At 45.7% G+C, this 17,022-nt stretch overlaps 1 protein-coding gene across 4 annotated transcripts in view; it reads right to left on the bottom strand.

Moving 5' to 3' along the window:
* Positions 1-8,016: 8,016 nt before the first annotated feature.
* LOC109644972 (protocadherin-1-like) overlaps positions 8,017-17,022 on the bottom strand; it is a 434,528-nt gene continuing 425,522 nt past the window's right edge. For 3 of the 4 annotated variants that reach the window (XM_069531946.1, XM_069531944.1, XM_069531945.1), the window contains exon 5: positions 8,017-14,828. In XM_069531946.1, the coding sequence (XP_069388047.1) occupies positions 14,398-14,828 (431 nt within the window). In that variant the 3' untranslated portion in view covers positions 8,017-14,397. The remainder of the gene's footprint in view (positions 14,829-17,022) is intronic. The other variant, XM_069531949.1, reaches the window with a different exon arrangement.

Below are 17,022 nucleotides of genomic sequence, written 5' to 3'. Positions count from 1 at the left end.
GAGTAATATTTACTGAGTAACATTTACTGAGTAATATTTACTGAGTAATATTTAGTGAGTAATATTTACTGAGTAATATTTACTGAGTAATATTTACTGACTAATATTTACTGAGTAATATTTAGTGAGTAATATTTACTGAGTAATATTTACTGAGTAACATTTACTGAGTAATATTTACTGAGTAACATTTACTGAGTAATATTTACTGAGTAATATTTAGTGAGTAATATTTACTGAGTAATATTTACTGAGTAATATTTACTGAGTAATATTTACTGAGTAATATTTACTACTGAGTAACATTTACTACTGAGTAATATTTAGTGAGTAATATTTACTGAGTAATATATAGTGGGCGGGGCCTCAGCAGCAGCTCTCGGCTGGTGCTGATGGGTTTGGCAGCCGAGATGCTCAGATGTGGATGTGAAGGTAAATCCACTGTCACAGGGAATATTTCACTACAGGAGAGAACGGCTCCGATTGCAGATTCTCCAGTGTGAACAGACTCAGAGTGTGTGTGTGTGTGTGTGTGTGTGTGTGTAACGCTCATCAGTGCATACGTGTTCTTTTCCTACTTTATGTTTTTTCCTCTTTGACTTGATGTGTTTTCTTTGGTTCCCGCTTGTTCTCTTTACTTAAACTCCACCACGACCACTTCCTGCTCAGAACCACCGCAGCTGGATTCACCTCCTGAAGAAATATAAAACCCGTGGAGATGAACCAGGCAGAGATGCAGCTGCTGAGGTTTGAATCTCGGCTGCTCAGCTGCTCGGCCTCAAAGACTCTTCACGTGTTTCCACATGAAACTCAAACTCTACTTGTGCGTCCTCGTCGAACACTGCGTTGGTTTCGATGTGTCACAGGTTTGGTTTGACAACTTTGAGTCGGAAGTCGTTGCTCCTACGATTCTGCTTCTGTTGATAGAGAGGCCCCGGGAGCCAGGTGCATTCTGGGTGTGGTAATGTTTTAGCACAGTTGAGAAGTTTTACTGGAAGAGCTTCGTCCAAAGATGTGAATTTTTCCTTTAACGTCAAAACAAACCAAAGTCTCGCTGCTTGTTAGTTCATCAAACTTCACGTTGTTTCCCTTCAGCTCTCGGCTGATAACTGAACATCGTGTTTTAAACTCCCACAGTCTCGTGATCTGGTCAGCAACAGGTTTCCTGCGATGAACCAGTCTGCAGCAGGTTTATGTTTTAATACTGAAGCGAAACCTGCGGCTGTCGTGTTGAAGGTCTCGCTCAGAACAACACGAAAACATAATTTATATTATGTTATATTATTAACTATGTATGGAACTGCTGATATGGTCCTTCAGCCTCGAGAGAAACGCTCCACCGCTGAAATGAGAAGAATATCGAGAACATTTGAAATGTTTCAGTTTTTCTTGAAAGCGAATCAGAGATCAGGAGAAAAAAGGTTCAATTCTTTTTTTCAGTGTCAAGGACGGAAGAGAAGCAGCGAGTGTGAAAAGAGAAAAACAATGAAAGATCATCGTCTCCTGCGGAAGAAAAGAAAGTCTGGCCTTGACGAGACGAGAGTGGCCTCTTTGCATAATTCAACCAACACACACACACACACACACACACACACCCACCCACCCACCCACCCACCCACCCACACACACACACACACACACACACACACACACACACACACACACACACACACACACGTTCCTGCTTCACGTCTGCAGCCTCTGGAATCACATGAAAATCAAGAGGAGGAATGTGTAACGACAAAGTGGATTGGATCTGCGTCGGGCTGACTGGAGTCCAAATTTAATCTGGTGGGTTTCATCATTTTAATGGAGAGAAATGATGAAACTTAAACTCTCCAGAAATAGATTCTGCAGTGAAAACATCCCAATGAACAACAGAGAGCCGCTTCAGGTCCAGAGTTTTCTCCACCGGACACGAAACGTTCCTTCAATCACTTCAGGAAATCTGACGGCGAAGCCTCGGCCGTCAGTTTTAAAGGATGATGGTGAATTTACTTCCTGCCCACAGGTCCAGTAAAAACGTTGCTCCCCAACATGGATCTGATAAGTGATCGTCTGCAAACACCTCGGTCTGTGACAGACACTGACCCCGTCACTGTCTGTAGTTTGTACTTGATCTGAAATCTAACTTGTTAAAACTTGTTGATGAACTTCGTTAAGCTGCAGCGACTCTGGATCGACTCAGGAGGACGTGGAGACGCGTCGTCCATCTTTATTTACACTCGTTGATCAGAGCAGATTGTACATGAATGTGGAATCAGTCTCTCGAATCTGTCATTTATATTTGTCAAATCTGATGAATCTGATCAATGATGTTCAGTGAGTCAACCTCCGACTTCACTCTGTCAGACTGACGGAGGTTTACCGCTCTGACCACCTCCACCTTCAAGGTCATTCGGCTCAAGCGTCCCGCCGGGAGTTTAACGAGAGCTCCCCCACCTCCCGCCGTCACGCCGGACATTCGGCGCGGCGGTGGACGTCGGGAAGGTCAGCAGAGACGGCCGCAGCAGCCGGGGTCGCACCTCGCGGCTCTCCACCTGCGGAGGTCGGGGAGATGATGTATCGCTGCCATCACGGCTGGTTATGAATTAGCATCATTAGCTCGATGATGAGGACGATGACAAAGGGTGATGATCGTGATGCCGGTTACCTTGGAGATGATGTCAGAGGGTAAAAAAAAGTTCTGCAGCTCTTTTTGTTCTTTAGTCACAAAAGGAGATCTGGGTTTTTAAGAAGGAACATTCCTGAGAGGAGGAGGAGGAGGAGGAGGAGAGGAAGTGCAAACAGAACTGCAGAGAAAGATAAGAGAGGAAGAGTAGGAGAATGAAGGTGACAGCAGAAGAAGAGTGAGGAGTCAATACAGACCAGAATGATGAAGAGGATGAGAGGAGGGAAGAGGAAAAGAAAGGAGGAGGAGGAAAGAGACAGGGAGGATGAAGATGAGGAAATGGTGTGAGCAGGAGAAGTGAGAGCCAACAAAGCTGGATGTGGAGGAAAAGATGAGTGTAGAGGAGGAGAGGAGAGGGGGATGAGAGGTTAGGAGGAGAGAAGAGGTGGAAACTTCCTGCTCGTCTCCTCTACCACTTCCTTTCTCCTCCCTTCTTCTCCTGCTCACTCCCATCCCTCCATCTCCATCCTCTCTTTCACTTAATCATTTAATTTCTCCTCATTTCCTCACCTTCTTTCCTTCCTGCTCCCTCCTCCTCCTCCTCCTCTTCCTCCTCTGTCTACTTTGCTGTCAGTTAAAATCTATCCTAGCTCCTTTCCTTCACCTCTGGCTCCACTGCTCACTCCCTCCTCGCTCAGCAGGCGCCTCCTCACATCACCTCGCACCTCCTCACCTCACCTTCGCCTCCCTAGGGCTGATCCTGACAGATCTTCTCCTCCTGCTGTTTCCTCGACAGAGCTGAACCATGACACCGGGCGGCTGCTTCAGCCACAAACACCGAGGCCACCTGACAGCCGCCGAGGCCTGAGGAGGAAGAAGAGGAGGAGGAGGAAGAAGAGGAGGAGGAGGAGGAGGTTAGGGAAGATGGAGAGAGTAAGGATAGATGGAGGGTTTGCCAAATGAGGAAAAGAGCTGGAGTGAGGATGAAGAGGAGAATGAGGGAAGAACAATCAGAAACAAAAACAAACAGAAAAGGAAGGAGGAAGGAAGAGGAGGATAGAAAGGAAACATGAGAAGAACGAGTAAAGAGAAGGTGAAATAAAAAAGAGCGAGAGGGAGTTTGAGTGAAGGAAGGATAGGAAATGAAAGGAGGAGAAAAAGAGTGAAAAAGAGGAAAATCAGGAAGGAGGGAGGAAGCACAGCAGAGGAAAAGAAGAGGAAGGAAAAACAGGAAGAATTGTAAGGAAGGAGGAAAGGAAGAAATGAATTCCTTACCAGGTCCGAGAAGTGTGAGCGAGAGAACAGAAGAATAACAGAGTCCAGGAGCAGAGGAGAGAAAAAGAACGAGGGATGAAGAAGGGAAGTTCATTGATGCAGAGGGAGAGTGGGCGAGCGAAGAGGGGGAGAGGTACGAGGCGTCGTGCTGGGGGAGATCATCCGTCAGAATCACCCTCTCCTCCCGTCGAGTGATTGATACGAGCGCTGCCTCTGGAGGCCCTGAGGGGAACCCCCCCACCCCCCCATCCCCACCCCACCCCCCCACGCCTGCATCCATCCTTACATCCATCCTTCCCTCCTTCCTTCCAGCTCCTCGGGGCCGACAGTGATGGAGAGAGGCCGCGAACATCAGAGACACCCGAGGGGGGGGGGGGGGGGGGGGGGGGTACTGTCCAACGCTGCAGAATAATAAGTCCCGCCCCCTGGAATCAAACGTTTTCACTGCACGAGCTCACGGACGACTCGAGGTTCTTCTGAAGCAGCTTGTGTGTTGAACTGTTCAGTAAGAATAAATCGTCCCTGAGACTCTGGCGTCCCCTTGTCCTCTGGCGTCCCCTCGTCCTCTGCAGGGCGGAGCAGGTTCAACTGAGGCCGCAGCTGCCACGATTCCCTCTGACTGCGAATCTGCATGAACGAGTCACGGTCAGCTTTGCCGGCTGCCGCTAACGCTGTCGACCGACGCTCGGCCTCCTCGCCGCCGCCGCCGCCACCTCAGCGCCGTGGAGGGAAAAAAAGAGCTATTGTTCGTCATTTCGGCGGCGAGAAGGAAAAAGGCCCATAACTGCAGGCGCTGTGTGAAATGTTAAAATGGAGATTAGCCCGGCCACCGCAGATCTCGCTTACAATGATTAAACATCGCGCCTTGCATTTCAATGGGAACACTTGTGGCTGCGAGCGCTGTGATAAGGTCCTGCTTTAATTCACACATGCAACATTCAGAGGGAAGAAAGGACATGCTCTCACAGAGCGGGAGCAGCGGCCGCCTCAGATGTTCGACCCTCGCAGCTCGGTGTCCTCCGACAGCAGGAAGCACAACAAACACTCAGAAACGCCTCCGGCACTTTGAAATACGCAGACGTTTCCGGGTGAATACTTGTAGAAATTAAAGCGCGGCTGATTCGCGTCTTCGGACGAAACATAATCAATCACCGTGTTTACGAGCGTCATCATAATAATTCTCTCAGAAGTGGAGAAACGCCGAAAGGTATTTTCTTCTCCTTCAGCAGTAAAAAGAAAAAAAAGAGAAACTACTCGACAGACTCGTCCACAGTTTCTGTGTCGACGTTTTGTTTACAGGTCGGACGTCCGTTTGTCCGTCTGTCCTCTTGTGAGCGTCTCAACCTCTGAACTAAATCTGAAGCTTCCTCACAAAGACGAAATGATTCTGGTGGTCAAAGGTCAAAGGTCACTGTGACATCACGGATCTCGTTCTCAGGTAACCCGGGGTCAAACGGTTTGTTTGCGTCTGTTCACACCTGATGTTCCAACTTGAGAGGAGAGAGGGAGGAGGAGAGGAATCAACAGAAGGAAAGAAGGAGGGAAGGAAGCAGAGGAGGGAAGGAAGGAGAGGAGAGGAGGTGATAACTGCACTTGAACTAAATAAAAGAAGAAGAATGAAAACAGCTGCTTCAAGAAGACCGAACCTGAAACCATTCAAATCCACGTCTCTTGTTGTCAGTCGTCATGTTGCATCATCACTTCCTCACCAGAGTCACTGCAGACTCTTGTGTTTCTGCAGCAGCTCGCTCCTCTTCCTCTTCCTCCTCCTCCTCCTCTTCCTCAGTGTCTGCTCACTTGCTCCTCCTGGTCCATACATCACTTCCCACCAGCAGCTGCCTGACAGTCTGCCTAATACCAATTACACAAAACTCCCCCCCCCCCCCCCCCCCCCCCCGGCCCTCCATTTCTTTCTCTCTCTGCCAAAGAATGTATTTCCTGACCACAGAACCCCTCCTTCCTCCTCCTCCTCCCTTTGTCTTCCTCTTCATTCACCACTCGGAGGCAGAGATCTCATCTCAGTCTGAAATTTTATCTTATTTTGTCCACTCAGCAGTTTGAAATAAAGTATAGAGCCATATTTCCTTCATTCATCTTAATGTGCCCTCATCACCTTGAATTTCCTGCCTCCTCATATTTGATCTCCTCCATTTGTTCGTTTCTCCGACTCTAATTTCTCCTCCGTTCTCGGGCCTGATTTCCCTCCACAGAATCGATGCGGCTTCACGTTACGTTATTATATCATCGTCTGCTTCCTGTTTTCGGTTTGTTTTACATCGCTGCGTCCACAGTGACCACACGAGGAGAGAGGGAGGAGAAAGAAGAGGAGGGTCAGGGAGGAAGGTGAAGAGAAACAGGAGAAGAGGAGGATGGAAAAGGAGAGGGATGAAGTAACAATTAGAACAACAGATGAGAAGGAAGAAAGGAAAAGGAATTGAAAAGGAGGAAAGACAAAAAAGAGCCAAAATAATGACGGAAGAAAAGAGAGGAGAGAAAAAAGGAGAAGAAAGAAGGATGAAAGAAACAGAAATAAAAGATAGGAAAAAAGACAAGAAAGAAAGGATGAGATGAATGTGGGGTAAAAGGAGAACAGAGGAATGGAGTATAAAATGTAAAGAGGAGAGGGAGGTGAAGGAGGAGCAGGAGGATGACGGGAAAGAGAGATAGAAGGATGAAAGAGCAGCAAGAAATAAGGATGGAAGGATAGAAGATGGGAGGAAGGAAACATGGAGGGAAGTAAGAAAGTACAGATAAGGAAGGAAAACTAAAAGAGTGAAGGAGGAAAAGAACAGAATGGAGGACGCTAGAAGAAAAGGGATGATGAGAGGAAGGAGGGGAGGAAAGGAATCAAATAGTAAAAGAGGAAAAGAATCAAAGACTGAAGGGAGGATGAATTAAAATTAAATTGAATTAAAGAAAAATAAAGGGGGGGGGGGTGAAGTGAGGAAAGAGGAGAAGAAGGAAACAAGGAGACAGACGGCCGGAAGTTTTGAGATACAAGGAAACAAGTGTGGAAAAGAGAAGAGGGGGAGGAAGGAGAGGGGGAGGAGAAGTTAAAGAGAAGACAAACAGCCTGAATAAAAAATAGCAGAAGACGAGAAATGGGGTAAAGTGATGAAACCCTCGGGGAAAAGGCGGCGGAGAGAAGCAACCTGCTGCAACTGTGTCATCCGCTTCAAAACAAGCTCTGATAATATTTTCTTTTTGTTGTTGCAGAAATATTGTGCGGCGATGAATTTAATCATTTCGCCCCGAATTTCAATTTACTGCTGTAATGCGATGCAACAGCGCTATAAGCACAGCGGCGAGAGCGCCTTCCTCAGAGTGCGTTTGATATTCGCAGGGTTTGTTTTTATTGAAATGTGATTGGCTGGCGTTTCGCTCTGGGGCCTGACGCTCTGCAGCCCGAGGATCCACGAGTCAATTTCCTGAAGTGGAATCCAATAACGGCGAGGAGGTCGGGAGCGAAGCGTTTACAGCTGCTTAGGAACATCAGAGCGCCGCCGCCAAGAAGGAGACCAGAAGGGGGGGGGTCGAGATGAAAACTGAGAGAGGTCGTGTGTTTCAGGCTTTTCTGGAAGATTTTTAACCTTCGACCTCCAGTGTCCACGTTGGTATTTTCTTTTCCTCTGATTTCATTTCTGAGAGAATCTTTAGATTATTCACGTCTGTAACTTCTGTACAACCTCCGATTAAAGGTTCTGTCAACAAATCGAAAATGTGAATCTCATTGGAACAAATTGGACAAGATGGTGGATATGACTTACAAACGTTTGGTCTTCAACAATCGTCTGCTCGTCTCCCTCTGAGCAAACTGACGTTGGATTAAAAACATCTGGAGCTGACCTCCACGTTGTTCTGCCTCAGATGTTTCAGTGAAAAATGAAGCTGCTGATCTGAGCTGTCTTATAAACCAGAGGATCAATCAGCTTACAGCTCTCACCTGTGCCGATGGATCCCCTCCCCCACATGTTACCGCCTGGCTCAAGGCCCTGCCCAGGTACCTGCAGGCACTCCCTCCCGGCTCCGCCTACCGACTGAGACGGACAGGCAGACTGGGCGGGTCGTCACACCTCCACGGTGAACGTCACCAGAATCAGTATTTACTGAACAGAGACAGAGCCGCCATCTTCGTTTGACTGAATGAATTTTATTGTAAAGCTATAAGGAAGGAGTAATTACAAGATATCATTTCTTTGATTTGCTCAGCAAAAATAAAAGACCACATTATTTTTTTTCAAATTCAAACATGCGAATGCTGATCAAAAGAGAAACAGATGAGAATCAAACAAACACGTCACACGACTTCCTCTGAGAAAAATCAAAACCATGAGACGAACAAACTAAATGTACAGTCTGTGTTCGGACTCGTCCTGGACACACGTGAGGGAACGGAAAGCAAAGCGGTAAAGCCGGTGGATGAGGAGAGACGCTGTCGTCCTCCGCTCTGACTCATCACTCCTACGTTTAATAGAGCCTACGTTACTTTAGACGATATAATCCTACAGGTTCAGATTTCCTTCACGTTGTTTGAATATATAGATAGATTTTTTTTTTTTTTTAAAAACCTACACTTGCATGTACATAAAACTGTACAAAAAACAAGGCATCACTATCATTGTTCCTATATAAATATAACCAACCAACAATTAGGCTACAAACATGGACTTCCTGTAAAGACAATAGTGATGTGGCAGCTCTGACCTGCGGTTTTCTAATTAATAAAACACAAGAAAATAAAAGTTCTCCACTCCATCCTCCTCCTGTGGAACTTTGAGCCGCCAGGTCCGAATCCAAGATCGGAAAATCAAGGATTTCATTTTCTGAGAGTCCTTAACAAACCTTTACACCACATCCCAAGAGAATTCATTATTAATTCATTACTTCATTATCTCTCACAACAACAACAGTTTTCAGAACAGTGACTCTTTTTTCCTGTGTTTTGTGATTTTTTTTTGTTTTAAACCTAAAAGATAATTGTTTTATTTAATCTTATTTAATATTTTATCTCAACATTGTGGAACAATTATAAATTGATAATTTTTACAGTATCAAAATAAAATCTTATGGAGTCCTACTTCATTTTAGGTTAAAGATAAAATATCTCACAGGATTTTATTCATATATTTTCAGGATTCACATTTTCAAACCATTTTCCTTTAAATTTGAATCTCAATAATTTACATATTTATTTAAAATGAAAAATTAAGCAGCTGTGGTTTGAATAAATTATCTTTTTTGGAGATAATGAATAGATCACAACCTTCATCTCATGTGATTGTGACCTAATTATATTATTTGTCTTTCGTTCTTTAAAAACCAGCGTGATGTTAATTTATTCATTTGGGTGAAATCAACCATTGTTTCAGTTTCAACGTGTTCGCGACGGTAACTTGAATTTATTTTACCTGTTGCATTTTAAGACAGTTGAGGTGAGATCATGATCATGAGATAATTTCTGTCAGGATCTGAGACCTGACTTCCTGTTTTAGCACGATTAAAAAACGAATGTGTTCTAATCTGTAAAAGTATTTTGGGTCACGATGGAGTGAAGAAAACACAGAGTCCAGTTCTGCCCGCTCAGAAAACATCATTTACATCATCGCATGTGGTAAAAACAGCCACGACCATTTATATTCATACAGCATGTCTACAGCAGTGTTGATTCCATAACATTGATAAAAACAACCGCGACGACAACGAAAATGTATAATATTTATAAAGTTGGCTTGTTTCATGCTCAGCTGAAGCCGTCGATTTCAGAGACTCCAGCTTCGGTATAATACACAACCAAAAAACAGCGAAAGACTCCCAACGTCATCACGTGGTTTCATGTCGGAACTAATCCGTCGCTCTCATGTCGGGAGGTTTCACACGGATCAAAGTCAAGTCACAGAATTAACGATCAAAGCAAATATACAATGAGTCGATTCTGGAGAAAAGGTCGACGCTCAGCTTCAACAGAGGTGGTGACAAGGCTTCATGTTTCGTCTTGTCACAGAGAGTAATTCTGATCAATATCCTCTCGGGAAAGATCAAGTTGCATCATGGGAAATGTAGTATCCACGTGTTCGCCAGGATTACTAAAAGATTAGCGCGTATCCACCTCTGCCGCTTCGTTATAGATTTTCCTGTTTGAAATCTCTCTAGTGAAAGTTGACCAGCTGAACTTTAGAAATGCAAAATGTAAATGCAAACACCATCAGAGCAAACGTCCCGAACAGAAACAACGAGGATCACATGAGAAGAACTTGTTCCAGACCGGAGACTGAGTGAAGAGAAGAAAGACGAGTTCACCGCGACGACACAATTCATCAGAAACCAGAAGAGTTTCACAGCTGGATCAGGAAACAAAGGCTGCGTCTCAAATCATACTTTTATAAAAACTGATGAAATAAAACTGAGGTTTGCTTGTTGAGCAGTTTTATTTATTTTTACACTAAATTTCAGTTCAATATGTTTTAGAAGCCTGAGATCAACTGAAAGCTTCAATTCACATGAAAATATGACTCAGCCAACAACTGACAGAAAATAGAGACATGTTAGGTTTTTGAATTTCATGAGATTTCACAAGGAAGATTTCAATTTGAAAACAGTTCCTGTAATTCTCACTTAAAGCTTCATTTATTGGTGCGTGCGGCCACTTGGGGGCAGCATCACAAACATGCAACGTATGATCATTTAATAAAGTTGTTATAGTTTAAGTTCAGGGTGAAACTAAAAAAACTAAAAGCTTAAGAAGCTGCAGAGTCACTGAAAAGTCTCAGTATCTTCAAAAGTACGAGATTAGTTTTCTGACTTCATGATCAGGAAACGAGTCACGATCTGAGACGCAGTCTGTGTTTTAGAACAACGTTGGTCAGTAGTAAACCAGGTCTGTAGTCAAAATGAGAATAAAGTCTTAAATGACGGTTGGTGAAGAAGAAGCTGCAAAGAACCCAGACGTCAAACTCAGCTTCACTTCTGGGAGGAACTGGAACGAGAGGTAACGTCGCCACGGCAACAGAGTCGGACCTGCCCGATCCGAGCCCGAGCAGAAACGACTGAAACCAGACGAGTGAGCGACTGTTGAACAGAACGTTAATGTTCGTGGTCACATACTTTCACCAGGTCAGTGTCAGTGTTTAGCTTTTTGTCCACTGAGTGAAAGTCTTCACACACACACACACACACACACACACACACACACACACACACACACACACTCAGGAGAAACTCCCTCGGCCTCAGGTAAAGCAAACAGCAAGGTCAGAGGTCACCAAAGGTCTCGAGGGGTCACCTGAGGTTACACTTCTTCTTCTCGGGTTAATTGGTGCCAGAGAGTCGCGGTTAAACGGACGCCGCTTCACCTCCTGCCTCTCTCTCCTCCATCTTTACCTGAGGCAGCACAACACGCCGGCCACCAGGACTCTAACGGCGAGGAGGAGGGGGAGGAGGAGGAGGAGGAGGAGGAGGGGGAAGGAGGCGAGCGGATGTGGACCTCCATGTTGGGCCCGTAAATAATCAATCAGAGCTCTGAACGCCGGCGTTAAATCACCAGAGGAAGACGGCGAGCACGAGGGAGCGTGGCGGCGCCAGTGAACTCTAAATCTTTGTCACAGGGACGGTTGAACGTCGGTTGAATGATGGTTGATTTATGTGCAGGGGAATTCTGTGACGCTGTTGTGTGTCTGAGTGTGTGAGAGTGTTAACAGGCAGATACGTCACAATGAATCAAATCACCTGAAGGAGAAATTGTGTTTGGAATCGTATTAACTTCACGCTCGCGGAGATCAAACACAAACGTCTCAACATTAAAGAGAAATTAAAAATCGGAGGGAAAGAGTGAACTCGACACCACAAATAAAAAGAAGCTTTACAGCAGTGAAGCAGCCTGATGCTGTAACAACACTAAAGTGTGCGACCGCTCCCTGACCTGCGGAGCGACCGCTGCTGCTCAGGCTTTGAAGGCGGCAGCACTTTGATGTTCCCTCTTTCTCATTCTGGAGGGTGGATGTTCACATCACACGCAACAAAACAGACGACAAGTCATTTAGTCTGGTTTTCAGCCGGAGATGTTCCAGTCAGCAGGGGCCAGATAATCCCACATGTTCACGCTGCAGCTTCCATTGTTCCCACAAAGTTTCTAGAAATTAACAAAGTGTTTCAGACGAAATGAGGCAGAAGAAGCAAATTTGGTTTTGTGGTTTGATTCATTAATTTCATCCCCTCTTTGACTCGGCTCCACATCGACAGTAATACTTGGTTATCACATGTCTATGATGTTATTTCACGTGAGCTGGTGAAATGACCTGCGCTCGCTGGCTGATTGTTTAAAGGCTCCGTTAGAAACTAAATGACTGGAGCTCGCTCACTGTTCCAGTCTCAGCAGGTGAGCGTCACTTCAGGTGAAATCCTCAGCAGCCGTTCGCACGCGGCTCAGAATGAATGAACTTCCAAACCAGCTCGTCTCCACCGGTGCAAATTAGCACCAATAATGTGCAGAGCCTCGGGTCGTAATTAGAGTTCCTGCGCCGCGCTGAGTGGAGGGGGTGTTAGTGGACTGAAGCCTGTACAGGTGTCATTAATCCTGCGTTCCTGTGCCGCCGCGGCGCCACGGGAAGCAGTGCCCACCTCCCCCCCCTGCGAACGCAGGTTTAACAAATACTCCAGATAAATGCTGAGCGGCTCAGCCTCACACTGAGGAGGTAAAGAGGAAGGAACTAACGAGAGAGCTCTTCCTTCAGACTGGAAAACACACAGCGGGGAAACATTCACCACAGTCGCCACAAACAGTCAAACCGCCGCGGCTGTGATGTGTCGACGCTCTGATTCTCGCTCAGTCGTCGGTATCGGCTCAGATTCAGCTGCTCGCAGAGACGATGACACTTTCAGCAGCTTCTCTTCTGTGTTTTAAGCTTTTAACTGTTTTGTACTGAGAAGATTTTTTTTCAGAAATCACGAATCCCAACCGTGAGTGAAACTGGTGTTTTAAAATACGAGCTTCCGCATGAGCGCCGCACACTGGAGCTCCGAGAAGAATTCAAACGACCCGATTGATATCAACCTGCCTGTGGACGTTGGTGTCTCCCAGAGGATGAAGCCTTTCAGGACCTCTAAAAACCATCATCAGAACTAAACTCTCAAACTTTAATATCTCGGAGAAAAGCTGAGTTTGATTAAATTAAACACGAATATATTATTGTTCCCCAGAGGTTGAAAAAAAAAAAACCTAATAACTTTCCTGTTCCTTCTTCCTTCACCACCACGTTACCATCGCCCTGTTTTAAAATCCACATCCAAGCACCGAGGAGCCACATTCATAATCTGCTCCCCAGAGGAAGAACCCTTTCATCAGCCTCTGGGGACCATGAGCACGACTTGATCATGTGATCGTCACATGTGACGTAAAGATAATCCACATGTGGGAAATGTCATTGTAAGGTTTTTGAGAATAACATTCATGGTTTACTACTGACGGCAGCGTGAATGATCGAACATGATCCACTTCCTGAAACTTTCTGAATAAACTGGTGGAGCCTCTAATGATGTCACTTCCTGACCTCACATTGTGTGTAAAGTCGTAGATGAAAGAAAAGAAATAATAAAAAGTCTTTATAACTCGGCACCGTCGGTGATGCTCAAGAGTTCAGGTTCCTGCTGTGACGGCGTCGTCCCTCTGGACATGCGAAGGTTTTCAGTCCATCAGCCCGACGGCGGGTGAAGAACCGCGGACAGCGCGACACCTTACGGCCACAGCAGCTTCCTGTGTCACTGTTTGTAGTATTTACAGATCTGTACACTGAATACAAGAAGAGAACTCAACAGAACTGAAAAAACAACTCACAACTGTGACGAGTGGAAAACAGCTGCGTTTCTGCAAAAGTCTTGGAGTCGACGTCGAGCTGATCCTGATAAAAACAGGACCCGGTTGATTTGATGCAACTTGGCCCAAAAAAAGTGTTTCCAGGGTTCGTGAGTCCACTGAGAAAAGTGAAAACAAAAAAAAAGAAATGAAACAAATCCAATTCCAGAAAAATAGGATAGGTAGCATTACACAGTATATTTAAGTGGGATTTACAAGAGGTTCTTTCCCTTCACCCCCCGAAGGTTGTTTTCTTTTTCTGTTCCAACACAGCGACAAAGCCTAAAGCGACGCACAAAAATCCAACTCAAATACGTGAGTAGCTAAATAGTTTCCCATTAAATTATCACAACGATGTGGTGTAGTTTACATTCCATCCGCAGCAGCCGCCTGTTTTCTTCAGTTGATTTGAATTCTATTTTACATTTGATTGGTTTCTAGAGGTGGGCGGCGGCGGTGGCAGTGGGCGAGGTGGGCGGGGTCTAAAGCCTTGTACAGTGGATGCAGATATAAAAAGGAAGAAGGGGAGTCGGTGCTGCGGCACAGCGAGTAATAGGCACAGGGGGCGACAGTGAGGAGGAGGGACGGGTGGTGGCGAGCAGCATCGGGGAATGAACAGGGGAGTACAGGCAGGTGGTTGGGGGCGTTAAGGTGGAGAGTGGCGCCCTCACAGGTAGATCTCCCTCTTGGCGGTCTGACCGGTTGGAGTGGTCGCCGAGTGGTACTCCACCGCCTGGCTCAGCGGGATCTCCTCCAGCCCACAGTCTTTCACAGACGAGTCTCCGCCCCCGGGGTAGGCACTGCTGTAGGGTGTCATGAATCGCATGTTGGCCACTTTGGAACTGCTGCCACCTCCGCCGCCGCCGCCCGTCCCACGCTCCTCCGTCATCAGGGGCTTGGGGCTGCCGTTGGCCATCAGCTGCTCCTGCCCGTCCATCTCCTGGTAAGGCACGAAGGTGGAGAGCTTTGGGGCGTTCTTGGACACCTTGCGGTTGGGGGAGGGCTGGCCGGGCATCCAGCAGGAGTCAGAGTGGCCGAACTCGGTGCACTCGTGGGTGCAGTTACCGGTCATCGCCACGTCGGGAAGGGGCCTAAGGTCTGAAGAGACAGAAACAGAAAAGGATGAATAACCAGAGAACAGCAGAGGATATGGTGATGAACCTGGGGATGAAATCCATGACCACTCATGCAACCACCCACATATGTCTCCATAATGTCCGATCTGATCTCAGACCAGGGAAGAGAACAAGCTGCTCTACGTTTGTTTTGAATTTTCCTTTATTAATTACTTTCGTTGCTCGTCAGCTTGTATTTCAGTAATTTTCCAGATGAGTTTCTCAGTGTTTGCGTCTTTGATTTGATCAACCTTCTCTCTTTTTATCTCTCTTGAATTAGTCTTTATTATCTGTATCATTAGGTGTTTCCTTGCAGACGGATGCTTGTTCGTGCTCTGGGAGTTTTGTTCACTGCTTTGTAAAAACAATTTCCTCTGAGATGATAAAGTCTGGATTGAAACTGTATTCAACACAAGACAGATAAAGGATTCCAGTCGCAGACATTGGTGTAAATATCTGTGTGTAAATGTTGCTTTTGTTTCCTTAAAACCAACAAACCTGAACGAGCGGTGTCACAGTTCAGCTGCGAACGCGCTGGCAGGAGCCGGAGAGACGCTGATTAGAACTGTCATTATCCCTTTATCCACACACATGGCTCCCTCCATTTGAGAGAAATTAATTAAAGCCAGCTGGGTGTTTTTAAAAGTCACTAATAGTTCACAAAGTGCCAGGAACGTCGCTTAATTTGTCGCTGAAAGAACGAAGCCGCAAATGAAACGGCGGTGATGAGCATGAAACAGGATCAGTTTGATGTGAAGACGGGAAAAAAAAGGTTCGTTAAAAAGCTAATTATGATGCACAAACAGCAAATTAAGGAAAAAAACAACACTGGCTGTTTTCCTCACCTACAGGAAGTGACACGATGGAAGATGACGGATATAGAAGATGTTGGATCAGGGTTTCTAACCTCTGGGACTTTTCTTTACAGTCACATTCTCTCATGTTGGTTTTGTGTGAGCCTCTGAGAGGAGCAGGCGGACGGACAGAAGCCGTCAGGCGGACGGACGCCGGGCTGAGTTCGCATTTAAAAAAAAATCACAGCTTGGAATGTAAAAAGGTCAGAGATGGAAGCAGAAAAATCAATGCGTATGCAGAAAGCAACCTTTCTTCTGTGCGTGACATTAGATCATTCTTTGATACAGGAGGCTGGCAGGAGGCGGAGGGGGTGCCGGTCCTTGCGGGATATGGCGCTTATTTCCCAAAATGCCCTGCGCTTCATGCATAATTGAAATTCACTGCCTCCATTTTTTGCAAAAGGAGCTACGGTCGGCTTTTCTGTCTGTTTGCAGGTTGATGTGTACGTTTTAATCCCGGGGAGTGCTGAGTAGTGACCCGGTGTTTTTTTTTTTTTCTTCTTCTCTTAAATTCGCCTCCCCACATTCTCACGGCCGCCTTTGCCGTGGATTTTAGTTTTTAAGCACTTCCCATGCAAAAGCAATGTGCTTGCAAAAATGTTAAGTCATGTGCGAGTGGCTGTTTAATAAACCTGAACCTCGTGTCAGCAGCAGGCTTATGGAGCACAGACGCCTCAGAGCTGCACGGCTGAGCAAAGTCTAAACTTAACAACGACGACAAATTCAGCCTGTGGTCGAAGTTTGCTCATCAACAATCACGACCTTTGACCCCTGACATAGTGTCTGTTAACACTATCGGACTTTTTCATCTCATTTCTACCAGATTTAGTTTTTTGGTCCGTTTACCATTCGTTTACATGGAGGAGGCAAAGTTTATGACCTAAACATCATCCATCTTTATTTATAGTCTATGAACTGAGGCCATTAATTACACAGGGGAGGGAAATATGATTATATCATCATGTTGTGACTCTGATGTAGACGGAGACAGGAGGAGTCTCCACCTTTCTCCTAATATGAGTAACACTTGATTCTTCCTTCTTAGTTGATCTGTGATGTATTCAGCTCTCGTTGGCCCCTGCACCAACATGAACAACATGATTCTATGAGATGCTTTTTTTCCTTTTCTGAGATCTTTGTGTTCAGAGCAGAAGTCATGAAATTTGCTGTTGGTATTTATTGTTCACAAAAAATATTGTTGCCACACATTGAACCTGCGGTGGTGAAGCACAGACTTCCACGTCTCAGATGACCCACTAACTTTTCCTCGTGTGTCTTCAAAAGGTTTTTTATTCTGTTTTTGTCTGAATAAAAATAAGATCC

The sequence above is a fragment of the Paralichthys olivaceus genome, chromosome 9 (assembly GCF_024713975.1).
Source record: "Paralichthys olivaceus isolate ysfri-2021 chromosome 9, ASM2471397v2, whole genome shotgun sequence".
In the NCBI taxonomy this organism is placed as follows: Eukaryota; Metazoa; Chordata; class Actinopteri; order Pleuronectiformes; family Paralichthyidae; genus Paralichthys; species Paralichthys olivaceus.
The sequence above is the reverse complement of the archived record's forward strand: the minus strand, read 5'-3'. Positions and strand labels throughout refer to the sequence as shown.